The sequence below is a fragment of the Diospyros lotus genome, chromosome 11 (assembly GCF_014633365.1).
Source record: "Diospyros lotus cultivar Yz01 chromosome 11, ASM1463336v1, whole genome shotgun sequence".
Lineage (NCBI taxonomy): Eukaryota > Viridiplantae > Streptophyta > Magnoliopsida > Ericales > Ebenaceae > Diospyros > Diospyros lotus.
Genome location: NC_068348.1, coordinates 3,804,157 through 3,831,411, shown reverse-complemented (window position 1 = coordinate 3,831,411; position 27,255 = coordinate 3,804,157). Strand labels below are relative to the sequence as shown.

General features: G+C 37.1%; 1 protein-coding gene across 7 annotated transcripts; it reads right to left on the bottom strand.

Annotated features, from left to right (window-relative positions):
- Positions 1-1,379: 1,379 nt before the first annotated feature.
- LOC127813055 (uncharacterized) lies at positions 1,380-27,255 on the bottom strand. 7 transcript variants are annotated; one of them, XM_052353768.1, is made up of 5 exons: positions 27,072-27,255; positions 26,912-26,989; positions 26,030-26,792; positions 6,502-6,629; positions 1,380-2,301 (listed from the first exon to the last, which is right to left on the bottom strand). In XM_052353768.1, the coding sequence occupies exons 1-5, from the start codon at positions 27,144-27,146 to the stop codon at positions 1,831-1,833; spliced, it is 1,515 nt and encodes a 504-aa protein (XP_052209728.1). In that variant the 5' UTR covers positions 27,147-27,255; the 3' UTR covers positions 1,380-1,830. The 7 variants fall into 7 exon arrangements, with proteins under 7 accessions (XP_052209728.1, XP_052209734.1, XP_052209730.1 ...); XM_052353774.1 differs by having other exon boundaries at positions 1,380-2,214; XM_052353770.1 differs by having other exon boundaries at positions 6,502-6,620.

The following is a 27,255-nucleotide window of genomic DNA, read 5'->3' as shown; positions in this document are numbered from 1 at the left end:
TCTACCCATTGGGCAAGTCTTGGTGTGCAAAGGAGGGGCTAACTTGTTAAGGTCCCTCACGGGCCAAGCCGTAGCCCCTAAAGAGAAGTGTTTCAAGCCATCGAGAATGCATAAAGGAGGTTAGGGATCAACTTGCTAAACTTAAGGACTTGGGTGAAGGAAATAAAGTTCTCTTAGGAGCTTCAATAGTCTAAGAAGAACCCAGAGAAGGCTGAAAACTATCGGCGGGGCCAAACAAACACCTTGGCTACAAGGAAAAGAAAGGTTCAAATAGCTTTTCATGAAATGTCGTGGGTGGGTGCACGATCAGACCTAATAGAAAGCAAGAGGGCACAATGTAGACACGAGACTGACTAGGAGTTGAATAAATTGTGGGAGGAGCGAGTTCAAGTGGTTAATATAACGTCAAATGAGTCAGAGTTTTGGGCCTCTAGAGTGGAGAAGGATCTATTTAGAGATGGATCATATTATTTGTACATCATTTATGTACATCTTGCGCTACACAAGTCACATAAATAATATAAATATCTCTCGCTTTATTATGTCTCACCATCTTAGGTGAGAGTATTTTAGATATTAGTACATCATTGTGTAGTCTAAGGTTTATACAATGATGTATCGATAATATTTTTGTTTAAAAAATATCTTGAAATTAAATGAAATTAGGTTTATTTAAGATTAACAAAAATTTCAAAGGTCAGCCACCCGTGTCGCTAACTTGGGGAGGGCTCCCCAAGGGGGGCTTTTAATATACACTTCAAAATGCAATGGAGCAAAATCCAAAACTTAACCTCCCTCCTATTCGTTACGATTTTGGGGCTCTCATCTGAAAGCTTCTTTAAGAGTCTCTAGGCCTTGGACCACTGAACAATCTTTCCTTTGAACAATAAGAACACTTGTTTTTGCCAATCCATTTTCTTTTGTTTCTTTTGAGGTGGATTTTGCATCCTGCAGCTAGAGTAGTTGAAAAAAGATGTGCCATTAATGTCCAAGTGATAGGCTGTGTCATTTACTAGGTTTTTAAAAGCTTTACCACTCCACCCCCCTTCCTACTTACTCCTTTATTGCCACCTTTTACTTATTAGAGAAGCATTCTCCTTTTCATCTCTTATCTTTTTTCTTGTTACAGAGTATCTTCTTTCCTCCTCTTTTTCGCTTCTCCCATTATTTGCCACCCATGGAACCCTATTCTTCTTCCAACTCTCCTATCTCTAGGAGATGGGCATAATCAAATGAAATCAACTTAGTTTAGGTTAAAAGTTTATCTCTAGACCGTGAACACCCTGCTTTTCCTTTTAAGATAAGATTTTATTTTATTTTTAATAAATATAAATTTATATAACCAATTATGATCACTATAATTCCATGCAAAAGAAACATGCTAAAGTCGCATACTTGTCCCAATAACAACATTAATACAAATTAGCAATAATAAAGAATAAAAGACCATGTCCACACTGCTTTTCTTTGGCTTTCTTTCATGCCAGAGAAAGATAAAAGATACCATCTCCAACATTTACATCTCCCAGAGTGCCTAAGAGTGAGCAGGCCCAGTGATCCTTTCAAAATAAAAAGTAAAAAAAAAAACTTCAGCTATGGTACATTCACATCAATTACATGCTTTTACACATTGGATTAGAAAAATCTCTCACAGAAGCGAACATTACCACAAAAAACTTGTAGAAAAAGCCACTATCATGTCAACAGATGCAAAACCTCAAAACCCAGTTCCAAAGCATGCACCTTTTACAGGAGGGCGGGTATCTCTGTTTTCTTTGTCCTTGCTCTTTGCTTCATAGTAATTGATGACTTCTAACCTATAGGCAGTAGCTAATCTTTCCACCCTTCCTTGCTAAGTCGTCTGGAGGAGAGGCCTTTGGACGAGACGCTTGGAGTCACGGGCAGTGGGGGCGTCTGGGGTGCCTCTTCATCATCCCAATTGTCATCCCAACTGTTGTCCCACCCGTCTTTAAAGACTGATTCCGCTTTAACCCCACTTGAAACCGGCAACTCCATGTCTAGCCTTTGGTACTTTGCGCTTTTGCCAGTGAAATACCTTCTTCTCTGGAAGCTGATGCATATCCAAGCTGATGCTGTTATCAGTCCAGCGGCAAAAACAATCAATGCAATCAAATGGGTTCTCTTAACAAGGCTGATGAAGTTAAACTTGCTGCTGTAGTCAATTTCCTTCCTTTGATCAAGCGGAATAAGATCCTGAAAACCAAGACTGCAGTTACCATTTCCCGCCGTTAGAACAATCAAGCTGTCAGTTCCACCTTTCCCGATTGAGACTTTCACCTGCTTTATGCTTCACATCTTAGGTCAAAGATGATTCTCCCTTATGAATGGCCAATCAAGATTATTATATATTAAGAGAAAAAGGACAGGAATGTAATACGTGCACATTGGTAAAGATCAAATGTCAATAAAAAAGCCTATTGGACTGAAATTGTTCATAGATGTTTAGTGGTTCTACTTATACTATTTGGTAACATTTATCCCAATGGAAGGACCATGAATTCAACAGTTTACATAAGTATGTGTGTCTTCTGATGAACAATAAGCCTTCAATTTGTAACTCAATAATTTCTTTTTTCCCTCCAACATGTGCCCACACAACAACACTAAGTCTTAAATCCCACTAGTTAGGGTCAGTTATATGAATTCTAACTCACTAATCATTTGTATTATAATCATATTTTTTTCATAAGGTCATAATATCCCGTATCATGCATACAAGTTTCCCATTAAGTTTTCTTTAATTTGGCTCTACCTCTTTCGCTACAAACTTCTTCCTTCAATCCACTCTCCTTGCAATGTGTCTATTGGTATTTTTTATATGTCCAAACTATCTTAATGCATTTCATAAATCTTAACTTCTATAGATGCCACTTCAACCATATTATAGACAATCTCATCTCTAATTTTATCTTTTCTTGTGCCATAAAACAGGAAATAAAACTAAAAAAGAAATCCAACCACAGCAAAAACAACTCTACAAAACCACATAAGGCATATGAGGCAAAATCATGAAGGCATCAAGGGCCTTGTTGAACTATGTAAATAGGCAAATGAACTAAATTTTTCTTTAACTCAAATGAAATTTAGATCATTCTTTAACAAAAATGAAATGTCTGTTGCCTAGTAGTGGACTAGATGACATGTTTGCGACCATCTAAACAAGTTAATGAGCTTGGTAGCTGGCAAAAGTTATCTTAATGTTATATGAAGTAAACTACATTGGAGTAGGTAAGAATGGAAAGTTCCTAGTATTGAATAAAATTTGGGGGTTTTGATTTCCTGTCAGGCATACATAGGAAATATCAAAATGCAATGCATGAAGCAATCAAGAAGTCTTGAACAACATTTGTGCATGCAATATGTGCAAGCACTTTGTTGAATTGTTAATCATCATCTTATATAAAAGCTTAAACTGTTAGATAGACAGTTAACTTTATTTTTTATATTATTATTTTTTCTCTCAACACATCTCCTCATGTGTGGTTAAACTTCATTGCATAACTAGTCCAAACAAGTGTAACAATTTAAATATTGTGTTAGTGGTGATGTTTGAACTCAAGATCTTTGTCTACTCCAATACTATGTTGAATTGTTAATCACCATTTCATCTAAAAGTTTAAACTATTACATAGAAGGTTAATTTTATCTTTTATATTATTATTTCTGCTCTCAAACACACCTAAATTAGTTCATAAGCTAAACCCCAAACTAGGGGATTCTAGAGCAAGAAGAAAAGGAAAGAGATGGAAGGATGAACTAGTTCTATGCATGGAAAATATACTGGTCCAGTAAATATATTACTAGAAATTACCAATATTTTGATATATAGAATAAGATTTCGACCATGGCTGGTAGGGTTGCAATCGAGCCAAGCTGAGCCGAGCTTCGGTAAGCTCGGCTCTGGCTTGGCATACTTGAACTCAAGCTCGAGCTTAAGCTCGGTTAACATGAACCGAGCTCGGGCTTGGCTCATCAATTCGGTTGACAAGAAGAGCTTAGGTTCGCCGCCACTAAAAGAAGAGGAGGTTGTGTGGCGATGGCAACAAGTGGCAGAGATGGAGGATGTAGTGGTAGGGGTGTAAATGAGCCGAGCCGAGCTTCGCTTAACTCCGCTTAGTTCGACAAATTTTTTCACAGGCTCAAGCTCGAGCAAGCCCCAACCTGTGCTTGGGCTAGAATTTATCAAAGTTTTATTTAAAAAAACCTAATAAACTAATATATAATAAAAACAAATATTAATATGATAATCAACAAATACACCTAAATAAACCCAACCTGATAATCAACAAATATAACATCGATATGATAATTAAGTAATAATAATTTCACAAATTACAATAAACATAATATCATTTACCGTACAAAAAAATAATCAAATTACTTGTTTAGTTATTTTCAAAATACAAACAGAATCAAAATTACGGCACAACTAAGATATTTTCAATTCAACTTCAAATTAGCTGCTCCAAATATCAACCTGCAATTTGAAATTATAATATTAATCAATAATCATAATTATATATCAAATCACATATATCAACCTACAAAATACCAACACATCAAAAGCTTCCAAGAATCACATACCTTGTTTTATTTCATGTGGCAGAAGAATCTCAATGATTTTATCTTATATATAAAAATATAAAAATTAATAATTTTTACCAATATTAACTAACAAGGTGCTCAAGAGCCTATAAGCAAGTTAGCTCATGAGCCTCTATTCGAGACAGCTCACGAGCCTATAATCGAGCCAACTTATGAGCCTCTATTCGAGCTAACGAGCCGAACTTTACTGAGCTCAACCTCAGCTCGTTTACAAATCGAGTTTCAAAATTAGGCTCAAACTTGTCTCGTTTACCTTAACAAACGAACTCGAACGAACTTTTATCGAGTTGAACATCGAGCCGAGCCCGAATGGCTTGGCTCATTTGCACCCCTATGTAGCGGTGGTCGGCAGTGAGAGGCGAGGAGGCGAGAGGAAGGCGGCAAATGGAAGAGGAACAAGAAAATGGATGCTGGAGAAGAAGAGTAATGAGAAGGAAAGGGAAAAAGAGAGGAGAGAGGGAGAGGAAAAGGATTTCTTGGGGAAAGAGAGAGTAGAGAAAATGGGTTTCTTGGGGGGAGGGGGGGGGAAGAGGAAAAGTGATGATATGATATGTATGTAATAATAATATGTATATATATGTATGAATATTAAATAATATATTTACAACAACAACAACATATCTAGCCTTTATCCCACTATGTAGGGTCGGCTATATGAATTCTAGACTTCTATATGGGTTATGCCTCAATATATAGTTTGTTTAGAATTCATATTTATCTAATATATTATACATACATATATTATTATATCTATTCGTGAACTTCTAATCGGGTCTACTCATGAGCCTCTAATTGAGTCAACTCGCAAGCTAATGAGTCGAGCTTTACTAAGCTCATTTACAAATTGAATTTCAAAGTTAGGCTCAAGTTCGGCTTCTTTACCTTAATGAATGAACTCGAACGAGCTTTTTTAGAACCGAATACCGAGCTGAGTCCAAATGACTCGGCTCATTTGCAACCCTAATGGTTGGTATGTTTTGGATTGATTACATTTGTAACAAGCTGGGCATGATTAACATCTATGCCCCAGCTTGGAGGGGAGTGCTGTAAATATAGAAAGTATATATTTGTTGTAAATATAGGAAGTGAATATCTAGAATATTCACAGAATCAGCACCAGCTTGATTTTAGGTTCTAAAGGATCTATTTTAGGAAACCTAGAGTTGTATATATATGTCTGCCTATTGTATTCTTTCAGGTAATGAAAAAGGACTCTTCTTTGATTAACAGAACCATCTGTTATGCTCTTTCTCTAAATTAAAATTCCTCAAGCAGAAAACTCAAAGATTGATGGCATGTTATCTCAGTTCATTCAAAATTGGCCTCCCTGCCATGGACAAGGTTTTGGCATCAATTACAGCAATTTTACATAAAAAGTATACAGCACCAACATACACCGATGATGATACATGTGGATTCTAGTTACATAAATACGCAAATAGAATATCCACATAACAAAAGGTCATCTATATGTTACAAATATCTTTTTTTGCATCCATCAATATAACCTACCTAGTTGTGGCATTTTTGACCAGTTTGGACATGCACACTCTTATCCACAAGCCTACACATTTATGTCCATGTGCTATTTTTACTAAAATGGGTCAGTTTAGAATGTAAATAAATAAAGACATGTACAGTACAACTTAATAAATTATATCCATCACACTAGATGACATCTCCCGAAAACAAAAAGTAAATGCAGCTAGATTCAAGGAACATAATAGTTTGCATCTATGGATGAGAGTCCTCCAAGAGTAAGTAACTCGGGCTTTTAAAGTAACCAGGATGGACTGCAAATTTAGTCTAGCAAATAAGCAACAAGAGTTCTTTCATCATACTTCTAATTATTCTGTACTGTTGTTTATGCAATACCTTCTTGTCTTTCTTTTCTTGGAGTTGAACTTTGGTTTCCTCTAGCTGAACAAAATCAGGAGCAGAAATTGTAACACTGAGAGGGCTATTTCCCTTGTTCTGAATCAAAAGTGATAAATCTGGAGATTCTAGGACACAAATCAACATTCATAATTTAGTATCAAATGAAAATAACCTTGTAAAGGGAAAATTTCAATGGCAATTGAGAAATATACAGTGCGCAATAGTGAACCACAAGTTGATGGAAAATTTAAATCTAGGGATTTGGTATTTGGAATTTCTAGAAAAGGCTACTACTGAATAGAAAGGTATTTGTTCTCAGTGTTTTGAGGGTTTTGAGATTTGTTCTCACTAATGTTTTAAGACTTGAGATTTCTTCTCAGCCTTGTCCTACATCAATTGGTACAAAATAGCAACCTTGTCTCTAAGCACCAAAACCTATATTCATACCTTATCTCCTTTCTGTTCACAGCCAGATAACCTGTGTTCTAGCCATGGAGACCAACTTCTACCCTAATCTCCTCTCTGTTCACACCTTCCCTGGCCAAGCAGAACTCTGAATCCTGCTTCAGTCACAGCCAAAAAAAATGCAGAATAGGAGAATAACATAATAATCATAGGTGAAAGAGCCCCCAAGCACCATTGGAACAATAGTCAAGCCTATACACCATCACCAACATCACCCTGTCTTCATCAGAATCTTTGTTACAAGTCAGTTGTCATGTGCTGCTGTCACCACCTCATTTGTTCCATTGACTGACCAACCCTAGAGGTGTCAAATTGGCCATCCTAATCTAGAGTACTGAACCATGCTAAGCCGAAGTCTATGAGGTCCACAAGACTATAAATGCCAGTGGGCCACAGCACAGCCCGTAACAACCCTTGGCCTGTGCTACTATACCTGAGCCTAGTGGCTTGCAGCTTGTGCGTGCAAGGCTATTCAACAGGCCAAAGTTGGAGTCCACATATGATGCAAGGATAACCCAATCCAAGGTCTAGAGAACCTATATATGTGTGTGTGTGCGTGTGTGTGTATATATATATATATATATATATATAGAGAGAGAGAGAGAGAGAGCGCTGAAACTCTCTGCAAAGAATTCCTCTATTGAATAAAGCTAAACAATGTTATAAGGTTGCAGAGAACCTCTATTTAATCCAGCCCTGAAGCTTCCAAGAGAAGCCAACTCCTATTTTGCAAATAACCTCTCCTAGAAGCCACTAAAAGCTTCTAAGAACCCCAACAAAATAGCTGCTGGCTCCCTAAAATTACAAAAAAGCCCACAAAACTTACACCAAAATATCCCTAACACCTAATTAGAAAAAAAACACATGAAAAATGAAAATTATGTACAGTTTTGCATCCTTCCCCCTTTCTCAGAAAGAACTTGCCTCAAAGTGAGTTGCCAACTTGGATGCCTGACACATTTTAAGGTTAATCTTCACAAAATCCTCTTAACTAATCCATGAATTTTTTACTTACAGAAAAAAAAAAAAAAAAGAATTTTCATAATTAGGTTTGCCAGCCCATTTTACCAGATCTCTAAAATATTTTCTAGCTTTAGTCCTCACCTCTCATACATGTATAACAGCCTGGATCCTTATATTTGAACTTGTAGATTGCCATGGAAGGATACAAGTCTACCACATTAAAAATTGTTGATATATCAAGGTCCTGGGGAAGTTCAACTTCATACGCATTTTCATCAAACTTGTGTAGCATTTTGCATGGCCCAATCCTTGTACTCTTTAACTCCTCATAGGTTTTTTCTGGAAACCTTTCTTTTGAAGGAAAACCATGACTCAATCACCTACTTGATACTCCTTATATCTCTTATGTTGATCTGCTACTGCCTTGTAATGTTGGTTAAGCAACTGCATCATCCAGGCAGATTGGAGACATCCATGAGATCAACAATCTAATTTTGATTTGCTCCATAAACGAATTGGAAAGCACTCCACCCAGCAACCTTGTTAAAAGTGTTCATATAAGCAAATTCAGATTGTGTTAAGGCTAGATCCCATCGTCGAATGTTGTCTTTTGCAAGGCAACAGAATAAATTCCTAAGCTCCTAGTTATTACTTCAGTTTGTCCATCCATTTGCATATGATGAGCACTGCTATACCACAATCTTGTTGCCAATATTTTCCACAATTTCCTCTAAAAATGGCTAAGAAACTTCATGTCCCAATCAAAGATGAGTTTTTGGTATGTTATGCAGTTTGACTACCTCATGAAAGAAGAGATTTGGTAAGAATCAAAAGTCTTCTTACAGGCCATAAAATGGGGTATATTGATGGAAGCCTGTATATAATTTTCATTTTTCAAGTGTTTTTTTTTTTTTTTTAATTGGGTGTTGGGGGTATTTTGGTAATTTTAACTTTTGGAGTGTACTTTGGTGTAAGTTTGTTCCGGGGTCCTTTCTGTAATTTTGGGCGGTCATTGTAAGAGCAATTTTTTGTTGAGGTTCCTAGAAGATTAGTGGCTTCCAGGAGGGTTATTTGTAAAGTAGGAGTTCCCTTCTCTTGGAAGCTTCAGGACAGCTATAAATAGCTGTTCCCAACCACTTTATAGCACTTTTAAGCTTTTATTCAAGAGAGGAATTCTCTACAAAGAATTTCAGCTCCAAACCAGCTAGGATTTTGAAGACTTGGAGGCTTGGGTTTTGAGGATTCAACCTCAAAACACCTACTGGTCACTCCACTGCAGCCATAGGCACTACGCACTAGCAAGAAGCTATCATTACTGCTCTGTTCCAGGCTTGAAACAATGTTATATTCAAGTATTTGGGTCAGATTTGCATTGGTTTAAAGTATCCTCTCTTTTTGCCTTAAGATAATGGTTCTCTAGAGCTTGGATTGGGTTATCCTTGCTGGTTATGAGGTTGTAATTAAGTTGTAGAAGTGTGTTATTTGTTGTCCTATTGCTTCAACACTGAATCTTTGTTGCTTCTACTATTTTCCTATTTCTATTTGCATCAACATATGAAAGGGCTTCCTTTTCAAAATGTGAACACTTTGCAAGCGAATCTCTCATTCTCTCTCAATCTCAATTCTGTTGTAAGTGCTCTTACCTCTTAGTGTTGTTTTTTATTCTCTCTGAACTTCCAAAACTTCAATTATTGTTTAACTTCTAACATTCAAATATTACTTTTGTGAACATTTCAGTTCTTAATTGTTCACCCTCTCCAAAAATTATTAACTGCATTATTTTGTGCAATTTTTGTCTTTTAAAAAATATTTGAATATATATATATTTGAGTTATCACATCTATAGTCATCATTCATAACTGTCCCGCCATAATAGATCATCTCTTTAACCTTCCTGCTCTCCTCCTAAAATGATATATAGAATGATATATAGTGAGGAGTGAAGTTTGAAAACAATTTGACATTGTCCACATTAGTGGAAAAGGATAAAGAGCACAATGCAAAAATATGTAAAATTGACTATGCTTTGTGATAGTTGTTGAGACTAAAACTAATAATATAAAAGATAAAACTCTCTATTTAATAGTTTTAAGGTTTTAGATGATATGGTGGTTAATAATTCAACATAGTAGTAGAGTAGGAAAAAGTCCTAAGTTTAAACCTCACCACTAACCCAATATTTTATTTGTTGCACGTGTTTAGACTAGTTAAGCAATGAACTCTGGCCATATGTGAGGGCTAGTGTTAAGAGTAAAATTAATAATATAAAAGATAAAATCAACAATACTGGAAGTGAAACAAAGCATCCAACAAAAGGTAAATTCAAATGTCATGGTGCAACAAATCTTTCACAAAGTGCTGAACATAGACAGAGTGCCAAACAAGGTTTTCATGATGCAATGTAGACCTATGTTACATAGGACTTTGCATTTTCAAGCATTATATCAGTATCGACATGACATAATACTGGTGCTAGTACTAGTATGAGTATGTGCCAGACTCTTTGTTTTTCAAGTCTGTGTTATCTTGTTTTTTATATATTTAATTTATTTTTAATTTAAAATAATAAAAATTAACAATTTATTTTGATTTATTATTTATGTTAATATGCTTTAGTTTTTTAAAATATATGTTTGTGTGAGATCACCCAAATTGCCTTGCTATGGGCAACTATTTTATCTTACATGTAGAGGAACATACCCTTAATTTTTAGTTATAGAACAAAAAAATAAAAACGATTTGTATGTGTAAGGGTAAGGTAGAAAAATTTATTATTCTCTATGCTATATTCCAGTACCCTCATCCTACATTTACACATATCCCTATACCTTAAAATTCATAAAATTGACACATTCGACCTCTGGGTACATACTCGCATCCAACACCCGTACCCGAGTTCATGTAACATAGACATAGACACAAATTCAAAATTCAAAAGGTACACAGTGGAGGTATTCACAAGAGGTAAACAGTGCTGAAGTTACTAAATACATTATTACGATAGAACATATATACTTTTATTTTATCTGAAAGTCCAGCATTTCAGTGTATATTCATAAAGCAGTAATTGGGTAAAAGACACCCAAGGTCATTAAACTTTGTACTTATTTCTAATTTAGTCACTAACCTTCAATTTCTTGCAGGTGAATCACTAATATTTGATTTTCTTCACAATGTGGTCTCATTTAGAATTTTCTGTCGAATACCTCGTAAGAGTTGATGACATGGTGCTAAAGTGGCCTTCCTTAATCCTAATCACAAGCCTAGAGGTGGCCCACATGTTGACCATGCATTGAGAGCAAATAGAAGGTCGCCACGTGGCAAGTGGGACCGCCTCTCCTATTGTTTCCATGTTAGCCCATCTCTCTCTCTCCTCTTTTCCCTTCTGCTCTCAATTTGATTCCCTCTTTTCTCTCATTCTCTTCTATCCCTCTCTTCCAATTGCAATTCCTCTCAATTCAAACCCAACTCACTTTGATTTCGGTAGCCTATTTCCTGCCTCTAACCCATTTTTCTTCTTAGATCTCATAATCCACTTCACTCTCATCATCTATCTCTAACACCAGAAACCCTAACTCTTTAATCCGCACAAGGAAATGGCAAGAGAATCCCTCTCTTACAATTGCAATTCCCTCTCTTCTTTCCCTCTCCCTCACTTCAAACCCAAAATTTTTAAGAGTGAACAGAGGTTTGAGAGGCACGGGAATTAAGAAGTAGAGTGCACCTTCAAATTTTAGTTTCGAAAGTCAAGAAATTAGTGCAAAAGTAAAGCTAGGGTTTATATTGAAGCAAATTGCAAATCAAAATAGGGCAAAGAAGAAAGCGATAGTAACTGCAACATTAGTGATGGATTGGCTATGCAGAGATCTAGGGGGAGTGGAACCAAAATATGGTAAGATTAAATTTTTGTTTCCTTCTTCATGGTTTGAAATTGTTTGTTGAATGGTTGGTGTAGTTAGATACACATAATAAATAAGGGCAGTAAGTAACTACCTTTTGTCAGTGTATAAAGTGATTCAATATATTATTTAATCAACTTAAGTAATGTGATTTTTATAATTAATAATACGTGTATGACATTGTCAGTTTTGTAATCAGGGTTTATTTTTGATGACTGGTTTAAAACATGTAATTAAGGATTATCGGTCATTGTTTTTGAAATGAAAGTACACCATTATTGTAATTTGAGTGAAATTTGACATGTTTGATTGTTTTGCATCATAGATACATTCTCAGAGTATTTCACCATTGTCATGCACCATAGTGGAAAGCATGCCACAAGGGGGCATAGCAGAGGGAAAGTTGATTTTTTTGACTTTTGTTATGTTGATAAACTATCGATAATAGAAATTCAAAGAATGGTTAAGAAGTGTGGTATCATTGGGAAAGCATAAACCTTTTGGCAAAAGCCAAACATCATATACAGTGAGAGTTTGTATAAATTAGCATCTAATAGTGATTGTTTGGATATGGGATTCAATGTGGATAGTCTGAAAAAGATGCATGTGCATGTCAAAAGCATTGATGACATGGCTGAGGCTTGCAACAGTGGTAGCAAGAGTAATGTGAATGTGAGGGAGATGCAATTCCAGTTGGGGAAAGGTGATGGTTTGAGGGGAAAAGCTTAGTTTTAGTTCTAGAAGGTTGGAGGGATTGATGAAGGTGAATGTGAGTGAGACTGGCATAGTGGAAAAGAGGCAAAAAACTAAAGTGAGGGAAGCATCTGTAACTGTGGGCAGTAGAAAAAGAACTGGGGGGAGGGAAGTGAATGTGGAAAAGATGGTAGCGGTGGATGATGAGGCTTGTCGTCAAGGCAATAAATTGAAAGGGAAAAATAAAATTTCTAAAGAAGAAGCAGAACATGAGGATGAGAGAGAAAATGACAGTGATACAAATGAAGAAGCAGTGTGGTGTTTCTACCAGATGAAGATGATGAGACAGTTTTTGCTGGAGTATACATATGTCTTGATCTTTTGATTCATGCATTTAAAGTTGGATATAGAAGACTAATTAGGGTGGATGGATGGCTCCTCAAGGGTATGCATGGGGGTCAATTCCTAGTAGCAGTTGGAATTGATGCTAATGATTGCATCATCCCACTAGTTTGGGCAATGGTGAGGAAGGAGAACAAGAAAAATTGGGTGTGGTTTCTAACAAACATTTGGGGTGAATTTTGAGGTCTTTAAGAATCCAGTGAAGTGGACTTTCATGTCCGAAAGACAAAAGGTAATATCCTACACTTAATTCGAGTACAATTCATATTATTTGCATATTGTTAAATGTGAGAATATTTTAATTGCTGGTTCTATTGGTTTCCAGGGGTTGATTCTAGCCTTTGATCAAGTATCCCCTGCATCAAAGAAGAGGTACTGCGTGAGGCACATCTATACAAATTTTAGAAAAAATTGGAAAGGAAAAAAACTAAAAGACATGTTATGGGATTGTGCAAAGTCAAGCTATGTCCAGAGGTTCACCAAATGCATGGGGAAAGTGGATAAGAAGTCACATGAGGCATATCAGTATCTGAATGCAATTCCACCTCAACCTTAGACAAGGTCACATTTCCAAACTCATTTATTGGATTGATATAAGTGGTGTAAATATTCAAGTCTTAATAGTGTAAAATTTATCCACATAATCTTCTGGCTTCTCTTGATTTATGAACAATGCATTGACTGCATGCTCACATGGGATTCCTGTGAGATCCCATCTCCTACAGCTACAGCTCCTCTCGTGACATTTACTTCTTCCAAACCAAGTGGACATGTAAATGAAGGTCGGCACCTTAATTTTCTCTAAATTTTTTTTTTTTTTTTTGGTACTTTGAGACATAATGGTCCAGGTACTTTTTTCATGGCATCCCTCTTTTTCCACAACCTTTTCATCAACTTACATCTAATGATTTCTAAACATGGGATAATGCCCTTATCCCTAGCTTCTAAGATGTAATTGTTGAAGCATTCACAAATGTTATTCAAGAGCAAATCACATTTACAATGAGTTTGAAAATGTGACCTTGTCCAATGCTGAGGTGGAATTGCATTTAGATACTAATATGTCTTATATGACTTCTTATCGACTTTCCCCATGCATTTGGTGAAGCTCTAGACCTAGCTTGACCTTGCACAATCACATAAAATGTCTTTCAGCTCATTTCCTTTCCAATTTTTTCTAAAATTTGTATAGATGTGCCTCATGCAGTACCTCTTACACTTGATCAAAGGCTGGAATCAACCCCTGGAAACCAATGGAACCAGCAATTAAAACTATTCTTGCATTTAACAATATGCAAATAATATGAATTGTGCTTGAATTAAGTGTAGGATATTACCTTTTGCCTTTCGGACACGAAAGTCCACTTCATTGAATTCTTAAAGACCTCAAAATTCACCCCAATGTTTGTTAGAAACCACACCCAATTTTTCTTGTTCTCCTTCCTCACCACTGCCCAAGCTATTGGGACGATGCAATCATTAGCATCAATTCCAACTACTACTAGGAACTCACCCCCATACATACCCTTGAGGAAACATCCATCCACCCTAATTAGTCTTCTATATCCAGCTTTAAATGCATGAATCAAAGGACCAAGACATATGTATACTTCAACAAAAACTGTCTCATCATTTTCATCTGGTAGAAACACCACACTGCTATCAGTATTGGTTCTCAAAATCTCCTTTTTGTAGTTTGCATCTTTGCAAACTGCTCCTTTTCACCATCCCCATCTATCAATCTGGCAGCTATTTTCCTTGCTCTCCATGTCTTAGTTATGGTAACTTCAATGTTGTGTTGTTCTGCTACACATTTTATGAACCTATTAGGTTCTAGGCATGATCAGCTCTAAACATCTCTAGGTATGTCTCTGCCAACCATTTAGATGTCACTTGTCTTATGGTGTGCTCATTTGTGCAACTGTGCTCAAATTTATCTGAATTGATTTGAAATGTACGAGGGTCTCTTACCATTACATCACACCAAATACACCACCCATAGCCCTTACTACTTTGCCTTGCATCTTTTTTTGTCATTTGGTTTGAACTTGATTTGCCATATGTTCTTAATAGCCCAACTCCTGCAAGCTTCTTTGAATTCATACAAGGATTTAAACATCATACCAACCTTCAATGCAGGATCTGCCATATCCCTTGAATCAACAAATTCAGGGTATCTAACCCCTAGATTTCATCATCTCCTCACCCTCACTGTCACTCTTTGTCACACTGTGAAGTTCATTAGAAGGGGCAAAATCGAAGTCATTGGAATCACACTCAACATTTCCAATAACTCTGTCAATAATAACCTGCACTCTAGGTTCTCTCCTCAAAACATCCCTCTCAATTCCTTTATCCACATCAAAGAGATCATCCCCATCTTCTACGTCATAATCACTGTCATTAAACTTCGTCTCTGGATTAATATAATCCTCATCCTCCTCATCTGTATCACTGTCATCCTCTCCCTCATCCTCCTCATCTGCATCACTGTCATCCTCTCCCTCATCCTCATGTTCTATTTCTTCTTCAGGAATTTTATATTTCCCTTTCAATTTACTACCTTGATGACAAGCCTTATCACCCACTGCTACCATCTTTTCCACATTCACTTCCCTCCCCCCCTGTTCTTTTTCTATTGCCCACAGTCACAAATGCTTCCCTCACTTTAGTTCTCTGCCTCTTTTCCACTGTGCCAGTCTCACTCACATTCACTTCCATCAATCCCTCCAACCTTCTAGAACTAAAACTAACCTTTTCCCTCAAACCATCACATTCACTTCCATCAATCCCTCCAACCTTCTAGAACTGAAACTAACCTTCTCCCTCAAACCATCACCTTTCCCCAACTGGAATTGCATCTCCCTCATATTCACATTACTCTTGCTACCACTGTTGCAAGCCTCAGCCATGTCATTAATGCTTTTGACATACACATGTATATTTTTCAAACTATCTGCACAAAATCTCATATCCAAACAATCACTATCAGATGCTAATTTAAACAAACCCTCACTGTGTATTTTGTTTGGCTTTTACCAAAAGGTTTCTACTTTCCCAATGATACCACACTCCTTAACCATTCTTCGAATTTCAAATATCAACAATTTATCAACACAAAAAAAAAAAAAAAAAATCAACTTTCCCTCCTCTATACCTTATTGTGGCATGCTTTCCAATATGATGCATGACAATGGTGAAGCACTCTGAGTATGTATCTACGATGCAAAACAATCAAACATGTCAAATTTCACTAAAATTACAATAATGGTTTACTTTCATTTCAGAAACAATGACTGATAATCCCTAATTACACGTTTTAAACGAGTCATCAAAAATAAACCCTAATTACAAAACTAGCAATGTCATACAAGTATTAACTATAAAAACCACATTACTTAAGTTGATTAAATAATATATTCAATCACTTTATACACTGACAAAGATAATTATTGCCCTTATTTATTATGTGTATCTAACTACACCAACCACTTAACAAATAATTTCATGTATATAACAGTTTCAAACCATGAAGAAGGAAACAAAAATTTAATCTTATGTCAGGATCCTAGGGTTTAGCTAGGGTTTGAATAGGAAATCTGGAAGGAACCGAGGGATATATAACATAAATGGAGGGGAAAATAGACTGAAGGGGAGGGAAATAACAAGAAGAATAAAGGGAGAAATGCATTGGAATAGAACCAAGAAAGAGAATAAGAGAGAAACAAGAGAGATCATGTTGGGTTTTGAAATACTATGGCAAGAACCCAAGAGGGGGGGGGGGGGGGGGGGGGGGGGTGGATTGGGTGATTTAAAACTTGATGATAGAACTTGAAATCTTTTTGTTCCAAAAGATATTTTAGTGATTTAAAACATAAATCATATAAAATAACAAATGCAAAGCTTAAAGAATATATAAAGCAAGAAAGATAAAAGACACAAATGATTTATAGTGGTTCGACTTAAACCAAGTCTAATCCACTACCTTAGCTCTCACTAAGGATTTTAAACCAATTCACTAAAACCTCCTACTTGATCCAAATAGGCCCTCTAGTCCATGACTAGGAAATTACAAACCTCCTACTTGCACTCTAGCTTACAAGCAAGGAAATATAAGAAGTAATACAGAAAACAGATTCTAAGAGATGAAACTCTTAGATTACAAGATCTCTCAAAAATCACAAGGCTTGTAAAACAAGTGATACAAAATGAATGTAAAACCTTTGAGAGAAAAATGAATAAAACAATGAAGCTCTTGAAGAATAAACACTTGTATGCTTGTAATGGACTCTCTTGCATGCCTTGAGTCATCCATCTATCTTCTATTTATAATGCATCTCAAGCCCATTCAAAAATATAGTCGTTGGAGAAGACAAACTAGTCGTTGGAAGCTGTCAGAGACACAAACTGTCGATAGAAGAAAATGGTTAGTTGATAGATTCAAGCCAATTTCAAGACTTAGTTGACAGATTGAAGCCTTCTGTCGACAGAACCAATACATTGATTCTGTTAGTCGATAGATCATGGCCGCTTAGTCGACAAATGCTACAAATTTACCTTTAACTTCATTTTCCAATATTTTGAGATTTAATAGAAATTTAATACTTTATTTTTCCAATCTCTTAAATCATAAACAACACATATATATTGAAAAATGCTTTGACCAAACATCTTTGAAACTTGAGAACTAATATGAAAAACTTTGGGGAAATAATATGAGTTCATTTAATTTAGTGCATCAAGATAATAATCATTAATAATTTCATCATCAAAATACAATTGTTTTTCATCATCAGAACTATATCAAAGGCAAAACATCATATCATACTTGAGAGAGAAACAAGATTTCAATTATCATTCATCTATAGTCATTCTCTAACTAATCAAGCCTATTTATAGGCTTTATAATTGAAGGTACTAACAACTAAAACAGAAGAGTACAACCAAAAGAATTACATATAATACATAATGACTACTTTATTCTTGAGAATCCTTGGAGTTGTGATAATTCCCCACTCCTTGAGAGAGTTCTAGTCCCCAAGAACTTACAATAACTGGCCACTGTTCTCTTCATCCAATCCCTACTTTCTCTATCGGATTTATTCTTCTTCTCTTCTTCCTTTCTTACTTTCTCCTGCAAAGCCTTTTCCCCTCTTCTCTTATGTTCCATTGCTTTTACTTTTCCTACAAACATAAAATGTAGATCTCAAGGATTGCCATTTCAAAGCTCTCTTCTCCAATGTCAAAACTTCTGAACCAGATGGCAGCAACCTTCTCTTCCATCATCTACCAAAACAGATGGCTGATCTTTTGTTCAGTCAGTTTCAATTGTTCCCATTCTGCTAACATCGGCCCCAGAATCTGGTTGTCAAGTCTTGGGGATAAGACTTTGTAGAACAGAAATTTAGAAAGATCAAGAAGGAGAGATAGAGATAGAATTGGGAGGGAAAATGAGAGAAACAAGAGGGAAAAGAGAGAATTTAATAGGGAATGATCTTCTTACTCAACATAGAAATCCCATTCTCCTACAATCGGCCTTATATAAGCCCTTCCCATAGTTCATATTGTAACCATGGGGAAAGTTCTAGTTCCCGCTACACAAGTGGCCCATGTGGGGTACGGTTATTATAACAAATAATTGCAAAAAAATTACAAAACTGCCACTAAGACATAACATTCCCCACCCCTAGAAAACATTCTTGTCCTCAAGAATCTGTAGGAGCCCAGTAGCTAGCAGAAATTTGGTAAGCAATTTCGATAGGTACTCCCAGGTGGTGTGATGAGGATCCATGTGAGACCACTTGACCAGCACTTGTGTTAGGGGCAACGATCCTTGGTAGATCACCCTCTTGTCCAGAATAGCATGTGGCTCCACTAGCACCTCCTCTTCCTCATCCATCGTAGGGATATCTGAACTAATTGTCGTATGTGGTCCTATGAATTTCTTTAGCAACGACACATGAAATACAAGATGCATGTGGACCTATGGTGGCAATTTGAGCTTGTAGGCAACCCTCCCCACTTTAGCCTCGATAGTATATGACCCAAAGTACTTTGGGCTTAGCTTGGATGTCGGGGTAGCTGTGAATGGTTGTTGCATAGACCTCTTCACTCTCAAATAGACCTTGTCCCCTACTTCAAAGGTCCAGTCACTCCTCTTCTTATCCTGTTTAACATGACAAGACAAAACATGTTGAAATAGACCGGCACTTCATTAAAGAGAAGTTGGATGCAGACTTGATCAAAATACCCTATGTTTCATCTAAGGACCAAGTGGCAGATGTGTTAACTAAAAGCCTTGCAATTAAGAGGTTCAAGGATTTAGTATGCAAGCTGGGAATGATTGACATACACTCTCCAGCTTGAGGGGGAGTGTTGGATCATGAGGATATCCGAGACTAAGGCAATGGAGATTTGGTCTAATATAAAACCTTCCTTCTAGAGATATCTGAATTTGGTTAGAATTAATTCATAAACTAGAATATTCCTTGGAACGGCAATGCTGTCAATACTTGCAACAAATCCCTTGTACAGAGGGGATAATTTAGCATAAGTCAAGTGATTAGACATAGGATACTTGACACAAGATCTTACCCCTTTCCTTAGAGCAATAGGCATAGCCCAATCCAAATTATCACTGTTGGTAGACTCATTTTCAATGTTGTTTTCTGATAGACCAGCATCTGGAAATGATGATTGGTTTTGCTGTCCCTCAGGATGGGCCTTTGACCATCTAGAATACACTTGCAGAGGATGTTTAGCTGCTGAATATGGAGTTGGAACTAGGGTTGGCAATGGTTCGGTTTGGTTTCGGTTTTTGCCAAAACCATAACCAAATCAAACTTAAACTACTAAAACCAAAACCAAACCATTACCTAGGGGTGTTTAAAAAAACCGATGCACCGCGAAAATCGGCCAGACCGAACCGATCGGTTTTTTTTTTTTTTTTGGCGGTCGGAAACGGTTTGAAGGCTGTCCAAACCGCGCAGTTCACGGTTTGGACAGTAGGCAGTTCGGTTTTAAACCAAACCGCCCAGAAAATAATAAAAAAAATTAAATATATATATTATAAAAACGCCCAGCCTTGCGCGCCCAACCCCCTCCCCCACCCGAAACCCTAATCCCTATTCACAATCGATAGAGCCCCCTCCCCCACTCGCAACCCTAATCGCAATCGACAGCCCCCTCCTTCTCCTGCGCACCCTCCCCCACCCGCACAACCTTAATTGGCAGTCCCTTCCCCCACTTGCGCAACCCTAATCGACAGCCCCCTCCGGCCCTCCCCCACCCACGCAACCCTTCCCCAGTTCCCCCCAATCCAAATCATCTGATCGCCCTGCTGCTGCACCCTTCCATTCCATTGTCTTCTCTTTTTCTTTCTCTTTCTCCTCGTCCTCGAATTATCGTCGGCAGCCCACACTCACGGTTCCACCACCGACTACGACAAATCAAGGTAGAGGAAAGGACCGACGGCTACAACTACGAGACATAGCTGGGGCCGAAGCTCGGAGTCAGGCCAAAGCGGTTCGCCGATCTCACCAACAAGGATCGTTCCGTGTACCTGGCAGCGAATACCGATTCTCCAATAGGTAGGTGTGTGTATTTTTATTAATATCTAGTATTTGTTTGTTTGTTGTTATTGGGTCTAAAATAGGTTGTGACTTGTGAGCAGTGAGAACTTCTCAAGTTGGTAAGAGATTCGGCTAAGTGCAGCCTAAAATGGGTACTATTGCGTGTATTTCTCAAGTTGATAGCACTTCTCAAGTGTATTTTTAATTTTTTATTAATATCTAGAGAGAAAAACATTCTTGTTGGAATGAGGATTAATTTCGAGCACCCTTGTTTGTTTGTGTGGCCACTGGTCGCTCAGTTGATAACACTTGTTTTTGCCATTTTGGACTTTAAATACTTAAGTTATGATTGGTGGTTGTCAACTATAATTCATTGCTAAATAGTGTTGTTGATGTTGCCAACAGGTTATAATTGCTGAATATGTTAGATAGAATTATTGCTAAATAGTTCAATAGGTTATAACAATGTTATCGCACGTTTTGTTTATTTATAACAGGTTGGAGATTGTATGTTAAATAGGTTATTTTCAAACTGTGGTAAACCGCACCAATCCAGACCGTATTTGCGGTCTGGATTGGTGTGGTTTGGCCGCACCCAAACCAAACCGCGGTCTAGTTTGGTCGTCAAACCACACTAGCGGTTTGGCGTGCTGAAAATAGTTCAAACCAGCCAAACCGCACCGCACACACCCCTACCATTACCCATTGGTTTTAAAAATTAAAAATCATAACCAAACCATTCGATTTCGCTTTTAACCATAATTTTTAGTTTGATCCATAATCTCCCACTAGGTTTTATTTTTTTTTAAATATTTAATTAGTTATTTTTATTAATAATTATTTGATTGATAAAAATAAAATAATTTAAGATTAGGTTTTATTTTTATTTGTTAATTACTTTATAAATGTTAAATATTTCATATATTTGTAATGCAAAAAATGCATTAGTCAATATATATATTATGTGTATATATAATATATTAAATAAATATATATATATTATATAAATGTATATTCAATTTGGTTTGGTTCAGTTACTCACACATTCGATTTAGTTTCGGTTTTGGTTTTGGTTTGGATTTAGTGAAAACCATAACCAAACCATACCCATTGAAATAGTGTTCGATTTTTTCCCAAACCAAACCATTACCCAATCAAACAGTTTTCAGTTCGATTCCCCACGATTTCGGTTGCAATCACCATCCCTAGTTGGAACATGAGGTTCAATTGCAGTTTCTGGCTGAGAGGATGGCTGAGAAGATGGATTAGGAGAAATAAGAGAAGAGCTTGAAGGATCTGCCCTTATGTTATCAGAACTTGAAGGGGTAACAGGTAAAGAGGCCAAAAATTCTCCCCCTTGAGAGCATAAGGGCAGAGGAACATTAAGGGAAGGAAAGGAAATAGGAGGAGTAGGATCCGAGAGGGATGCAGATGTAGGATCCGAGAGGGATGCAGATGCAACAACTGAAACTGGTGAGGGGTAAAATGATTGGTCTTCATAGAATGTGACATTTGTGGAGACCAAGACTTGTCTTTTGAGAGGGTTATAGCATTTGTAACCTTTTTGGGAGAAAGAGTACCCAATAAAGATACATTTAAGGACCTTGGGGTCCAATTTGGTACAGTCGAGCTAATTATTGTGAACATATACAGTGCAACCAAAAATTTTTGGAGGAAGAGAATGCAAGTGGCTAACAGTTGGGTAGAGAGAACAAAGGACAACAAGAGGGGTTTAAAATTTTAGAGTCTTTAAGGGAAGTCTATTGATCAAATATGCAACTGCAAGGACTGCTTCCCCCCAATAGAAATGTGGGACATGGGTGGTGAACATCATAGCTCGAGCCATTTCTAGAAGATGGTAGTTTTTTCTTTCCACCACATCATTTTGCTGTGGTGTGTTTGGACAAGAGCTTTGATGTAGAATGTCATGTTCGGATAGATAATTAGTAAGGTCATGAGAGAAATATTCTTGACCATTATCAGTACGAAGAATTTGGATGGAAGTTTGAAACATATTTAAGATGAGTTTGTGAAATTTCATAAAAATGTTGCACGCTTTAGATTTTTCCCTCATAAGGTACACCCAACGTGCCCTAGAGTGTTCATTAATAAAGGTTATAAACCACTTAGAACCAAAAATATTAGAGGTTTGAGATGGTCTCCAAATATCACTATGAACTAAATGGAATGGTTTAGATAGCTTATAGGATTGAATTGGATGAGAAGAATGAGACTGTATGGCAATGGTACACTGTTCACATGAGAAAGTTTGATTTTTATTGATGAATACAAGAATTTAAGATAAGGAAAACTTGGGTGACCTAAACGATTATGCCACAACAAAACCTTGGCATTGGTTGTGGCTGTCAAAACAACCTTATTTGTAGAAGAAAAAATCCTATCATCTGTCAAATAATAAAGCCCATATTTAGCTTTAGCATTACCAATCGTCCTTCCCGATACTTGATCCTAAAATAAGTAATATGAAAGAAAAAAGGTCACACAGCAATTCATATCTTGAGTAATCTTATGGACTGACAGTAAATTACATCTTAAACCAGGAACATGTAAAACTGATTTAAGTTTTAAACCAAAAATACAAACTGTTCCATGTCCTTTGGCTAGAGAAGTGGTACCATCATCCATTGAAATGTTTATAGGGTTGTCACAAGGGGTGTATTTTGTCATTGAACAAGTTGAACATGCCATATGGTCAGAAGCACCCGTATCGACTATCCATGTATTCTTAGAGAGTTTGTTGGAATTTAGAGAGTAATGGGGATTACCTTGTAAAGCAGTAGTTGCCATAGGAGGACTTGGAGAGGATATACCTTGATTCAGCAACTTGTACAAGGTCTAAATTTGCTCCTCTAATAGGTTAAGGCTGGTACTGTTTCCTACTTCCTTTGGTACATTAGCTATGTAGGCAGTCCTTCCACTCTCCCTTCTTCCTCTTGGCTTCCAGTAGTCGGTTTCCCATGAATTTTCCAACATGTTTCTTTGGTATGATATGGCCTTTTACAGTGGTCACACCACTGCTTCTCCCGTCCTAGATTCCTTGATTGACTCTCTTCTTGTTTAAAACTTGCTAAAGCAGAATTTTAGTGAGTTAAAGGGGACTCACCTTGCTGATTTAGCATTACCTTTCTTCGGCTTTCCTCCCTCCACACCTAAGCAAAAACTTCTCGAAGTCAAGGCAGAGGTTTTGTACCCAAGATTCTACCTCTTACTTCATCCAAATCATGGTTAAGACCATGTAGGAAATCAAACACCCGATCCTTCTCAATCATCTTACTATACTTTGTACTATTCGCAAAACATTCTCAATTAATGGTGTAAAACATATCCATCTCATGCCAAAGTTCAACCAAAACATTAAAGTAATCAGTAATATTTAAATTACCTTGTTGTGTGGTCCTAATGGCAGATCTGACCTCAAAGCATTGAGATGAATTCTCCAAATCTGAGTATATGTCTTAGACCGAATCCCATATCTTCTTTGCGGTTTTATAGAATAGGTAAGTTCTTCCTATTCTAGGCTCCATCGAATTGATCAGCCAAGCCATTATGGTGGAATTCTCAGCTTCACAAGTACCATATGTGGATATTGTGCTCAATGGAGAAGGAGTAGAGCCAATTGAGTAACCAGCCTTGCCTTTTCCCTTGATTACTAGCATAACTGACTGAAACCATTCTTTAAAGTTACTCCCATTCAACTTATGGTGAGTAATCTATATAGGAAGATGATCAATTGAGTTGTTGTAAAGATTTGTTGCAGAACTCGAAGGCGGAACAGGCGGATTGATCGGAGAACTTGTGGCAAAAGCCTCAGTTAGAGTGGGATTAGGTTGAGTATCAGTCATTGACGAAATAGGATGCAGACAAAAGAAACAAATAAAACTGCTTGATGAAGTAAGGTGTGGACGGAAAAATAGAATAGAGGCTGCTTTAGGATCGAAAAGCAGGCTCTAATACCATGAAACAAGCTTGAGATAGTTGAAAAGGCTTGAATAATTATCCTATAGGCACGAATGAAATATATACACCCTAACTGCTAATAATTCTCCTTCAATTTAGGAGAAGATATAAACTATCTACTTCCTAAAAACTAGGAAATTTTATCTCCTAAAACTTAGGAAATAAATTCAAACTTATACAACAATATCTACAATTTAAAATACAACATTTAAACTCTTGGAATTATCTATTTTTAAACTGGAGCAGCTTCTAGATGATCTCCCGATTCTTCTTATCACTTTTTACGAGTTTCTCCAACAAGAGCCATTTTGTTGCTAGCGCCTTCACCCAGGAAGGCTCAAGATTAACTAGTCGCAAGAGAAATAATCCAATCAGAATGTGGGATGTTCTACTTCTACACCTATGTTCCAAAGCCCAAATATAACAGTTCCACTACTTCCTACCTCCATGTTTCACCCTCTCTACCAGAGCATAAAAAATTAACTGTTCACATACCCTAAACATTGATATTTTAAACCCATATCTCCACTATAAATAGAAGGTTTTTATCATCTTGGGAAGAGGCAACACAACAGCCCTCACTCTTGTGTTTTGGAACTCAAATGCTCTTTCTCCACAGCCCATCTTTCTTTAGTGACTAGATAGCTATTTTCTTTCCTAAAATCTTAACCTCACTCTTTCCACTTGGATTAACTTACCACAATTCATTCCACTAAGTACAAGCAGTACTGTTGTGCACTCTTGCTAGCTCCAAGTCTACTATATCTTCCTAAAGCTGTCAATAGTCCACTAAGAAAAGAACTTTTCACAATATTCAAATGTATAAATAAAAGCTGCTTTTGTCTATAAACCCAAACAAAGGTGACTCCTAGAGTTTGAAGTGGGCATGGAAACTCATCTATTCAAATGAAGCAACAGAAAGCAAGTGGAAAGCCTTTCTTAGGCATGAAATTTCAAAGGAAACATTTTCTAAATGTGGAATGATAAGCAACTATTAATATGGGATTCCAGGATATCATAGAATCCACACCATAGAGTTAATTTGGTCCACCCAAACAGAAAAATGGCTATCTGTCCAGATTGCTAATTTTTTAAAATTTAATCCTACCATATTATAAAATTTTCCTAATAAAACCCTTAGTGCTACACTTGAAACTTGGATCTGTCAAGGGAAGGAAAATGAAATTGCTCTTATACTAATTTTTTCAACAAATCCTTTTTCATCTACTTCTCACACCTCAGACAACCAAAACATAAATAAGTTTTTAATTTTGATCTGTTTGTTGCATTCCCACTCATAGATAAGGAAGAACTGCCAGCAGATGAAGGAACTTAATCGGAATTATATTTTGTTCTTGTTTGGAAAATTGCTGAAGGATAATTACAAGATGAGTGACGCATTACACTGGGAGTCACATTTAAACTGCTATTTGGGAAATTAAATGAACTGGATGTCAAATCACATAACCATTGACAATGATTAAAATACAAAGGATGAAAATGCTAAATAACAAAATGAAAATAAAACTGACAAGAGAAGGAATCAACACATACCATTTCCAGGGACTCTCAAGCATGCTACCAGTTTGTTGTTTTCGGCCTTGCAGCTATTAGATGCATCACATTCTTCGCCATGGGAGCCCTCCTTCTTCCCCAACGGAAAGGAAACTGGCAACTCTTTGCTTCCTTCTTTGGATTCAGACCCTTCTCCTGATTTCTCTTTCTTCTCACCCTTCATTACTTCTTTGGATTCAGACTCTTGTCCTGATTTCTCTTTCTTGTCATCTTCCATCACTTCTTTGAATTCAGAACCTTGACCTAATCTCTCTTGCTTCTCACCCTCCCTTACTTCTATGGATTCCAACACCTTCCCCAATTTCTCTTCCTTATCAGCCTCTACCCCTTCTTTTGAATTCTTCGATTCAAACCCTTCACCCAACTTCTCTTGCTTGTCAACCTCCTTCACGTCTTTGGACACAGACCCTTCGCCCAATTTCTTCACATATTTGGATTCAGAATCTTCACCCAATATCTCTTTCTTCCCACCCTCCCCCACAAACCCATTCTTATCTTTCTCTTGAATGGGATCTTCTTTCAACCCCCCTTCCTTTCGTTCCTCTGGATTCCTCTCGCTAGCCTTACTACTCAGAGCATACTCTGTTTGTCCAGCCACCTGATCTTGTCCCTTCTTTACTGGGTCGACTATGTTAGACTCTACAATCGAGTTCAGCCCACCAGTTTTCTCGTTCAAATTGCTGTCATTTCTCAAAGTTGCGGAACTTTTTACACCTAAATCAACAACCGGATCTACTCCTGCCTAAATACCAAAAGCTCGAAATCAGCAAACAAACTGCGTATCTCAAATTAAAAAAGGCATTACATTCATTAAACAAACCATGTAACTAAACCAAAATGATAATTTCCTTCGTTATTTACCTCCAAATCTGTACCGGCATTGCAAACCGCGATTAGGACCCAAGAAAAAACCAGCAGAATCGCACTACTCCGCTCCATCTTCTCAAATTAACGCAACTACTTCATTTTACACAAGAATAAGCCAATGTTTCACACAATCGCAAATTGATGGAGTGCTAACCTTGTCGGTTGTAGATTCGACTACGCAACGCCTCTCACCGCAGAGATTGAGGACGAAGGTTGGACCAGAGTCCATGGGAGACGGGCGCAAGCTATTTTAGAATTGTTTCTTTATGGAGATCTGAGATCGGTTGAATCGGTTGTGTTGTTTATTGAAAGTCATGGGACAGTGAGAGTGACAGTGA

What these genes read in the sequence shown, in the direction of transcription:
- LOC127813055 (XM_052353768.1), bottom strand. Translation starts at nt 27,146, where the DNA reads ATGGACTCTGGTCCAACCTTCGTCCTCAATCTCTGCGGTGAGAGGCGT. An exon ending in ATGCCGGTACAGATTTGGAG is followed by an intron (nt 26,793 to 26,911) that starts GTAAATAACGAA and finishes TTTGGTATTTAG; the next exon opens with GCAGGAGTAGATCCGGTTGT. An exon ending in CTTGAGAGTCCCTGGAAATG is followed by an intron (nt 6,630 to 26,029) that starts GTATGTGTTGAT and finishes TTTGTGTCCTAG; the next exon opens with AATCTCCAGATTTATCACTT.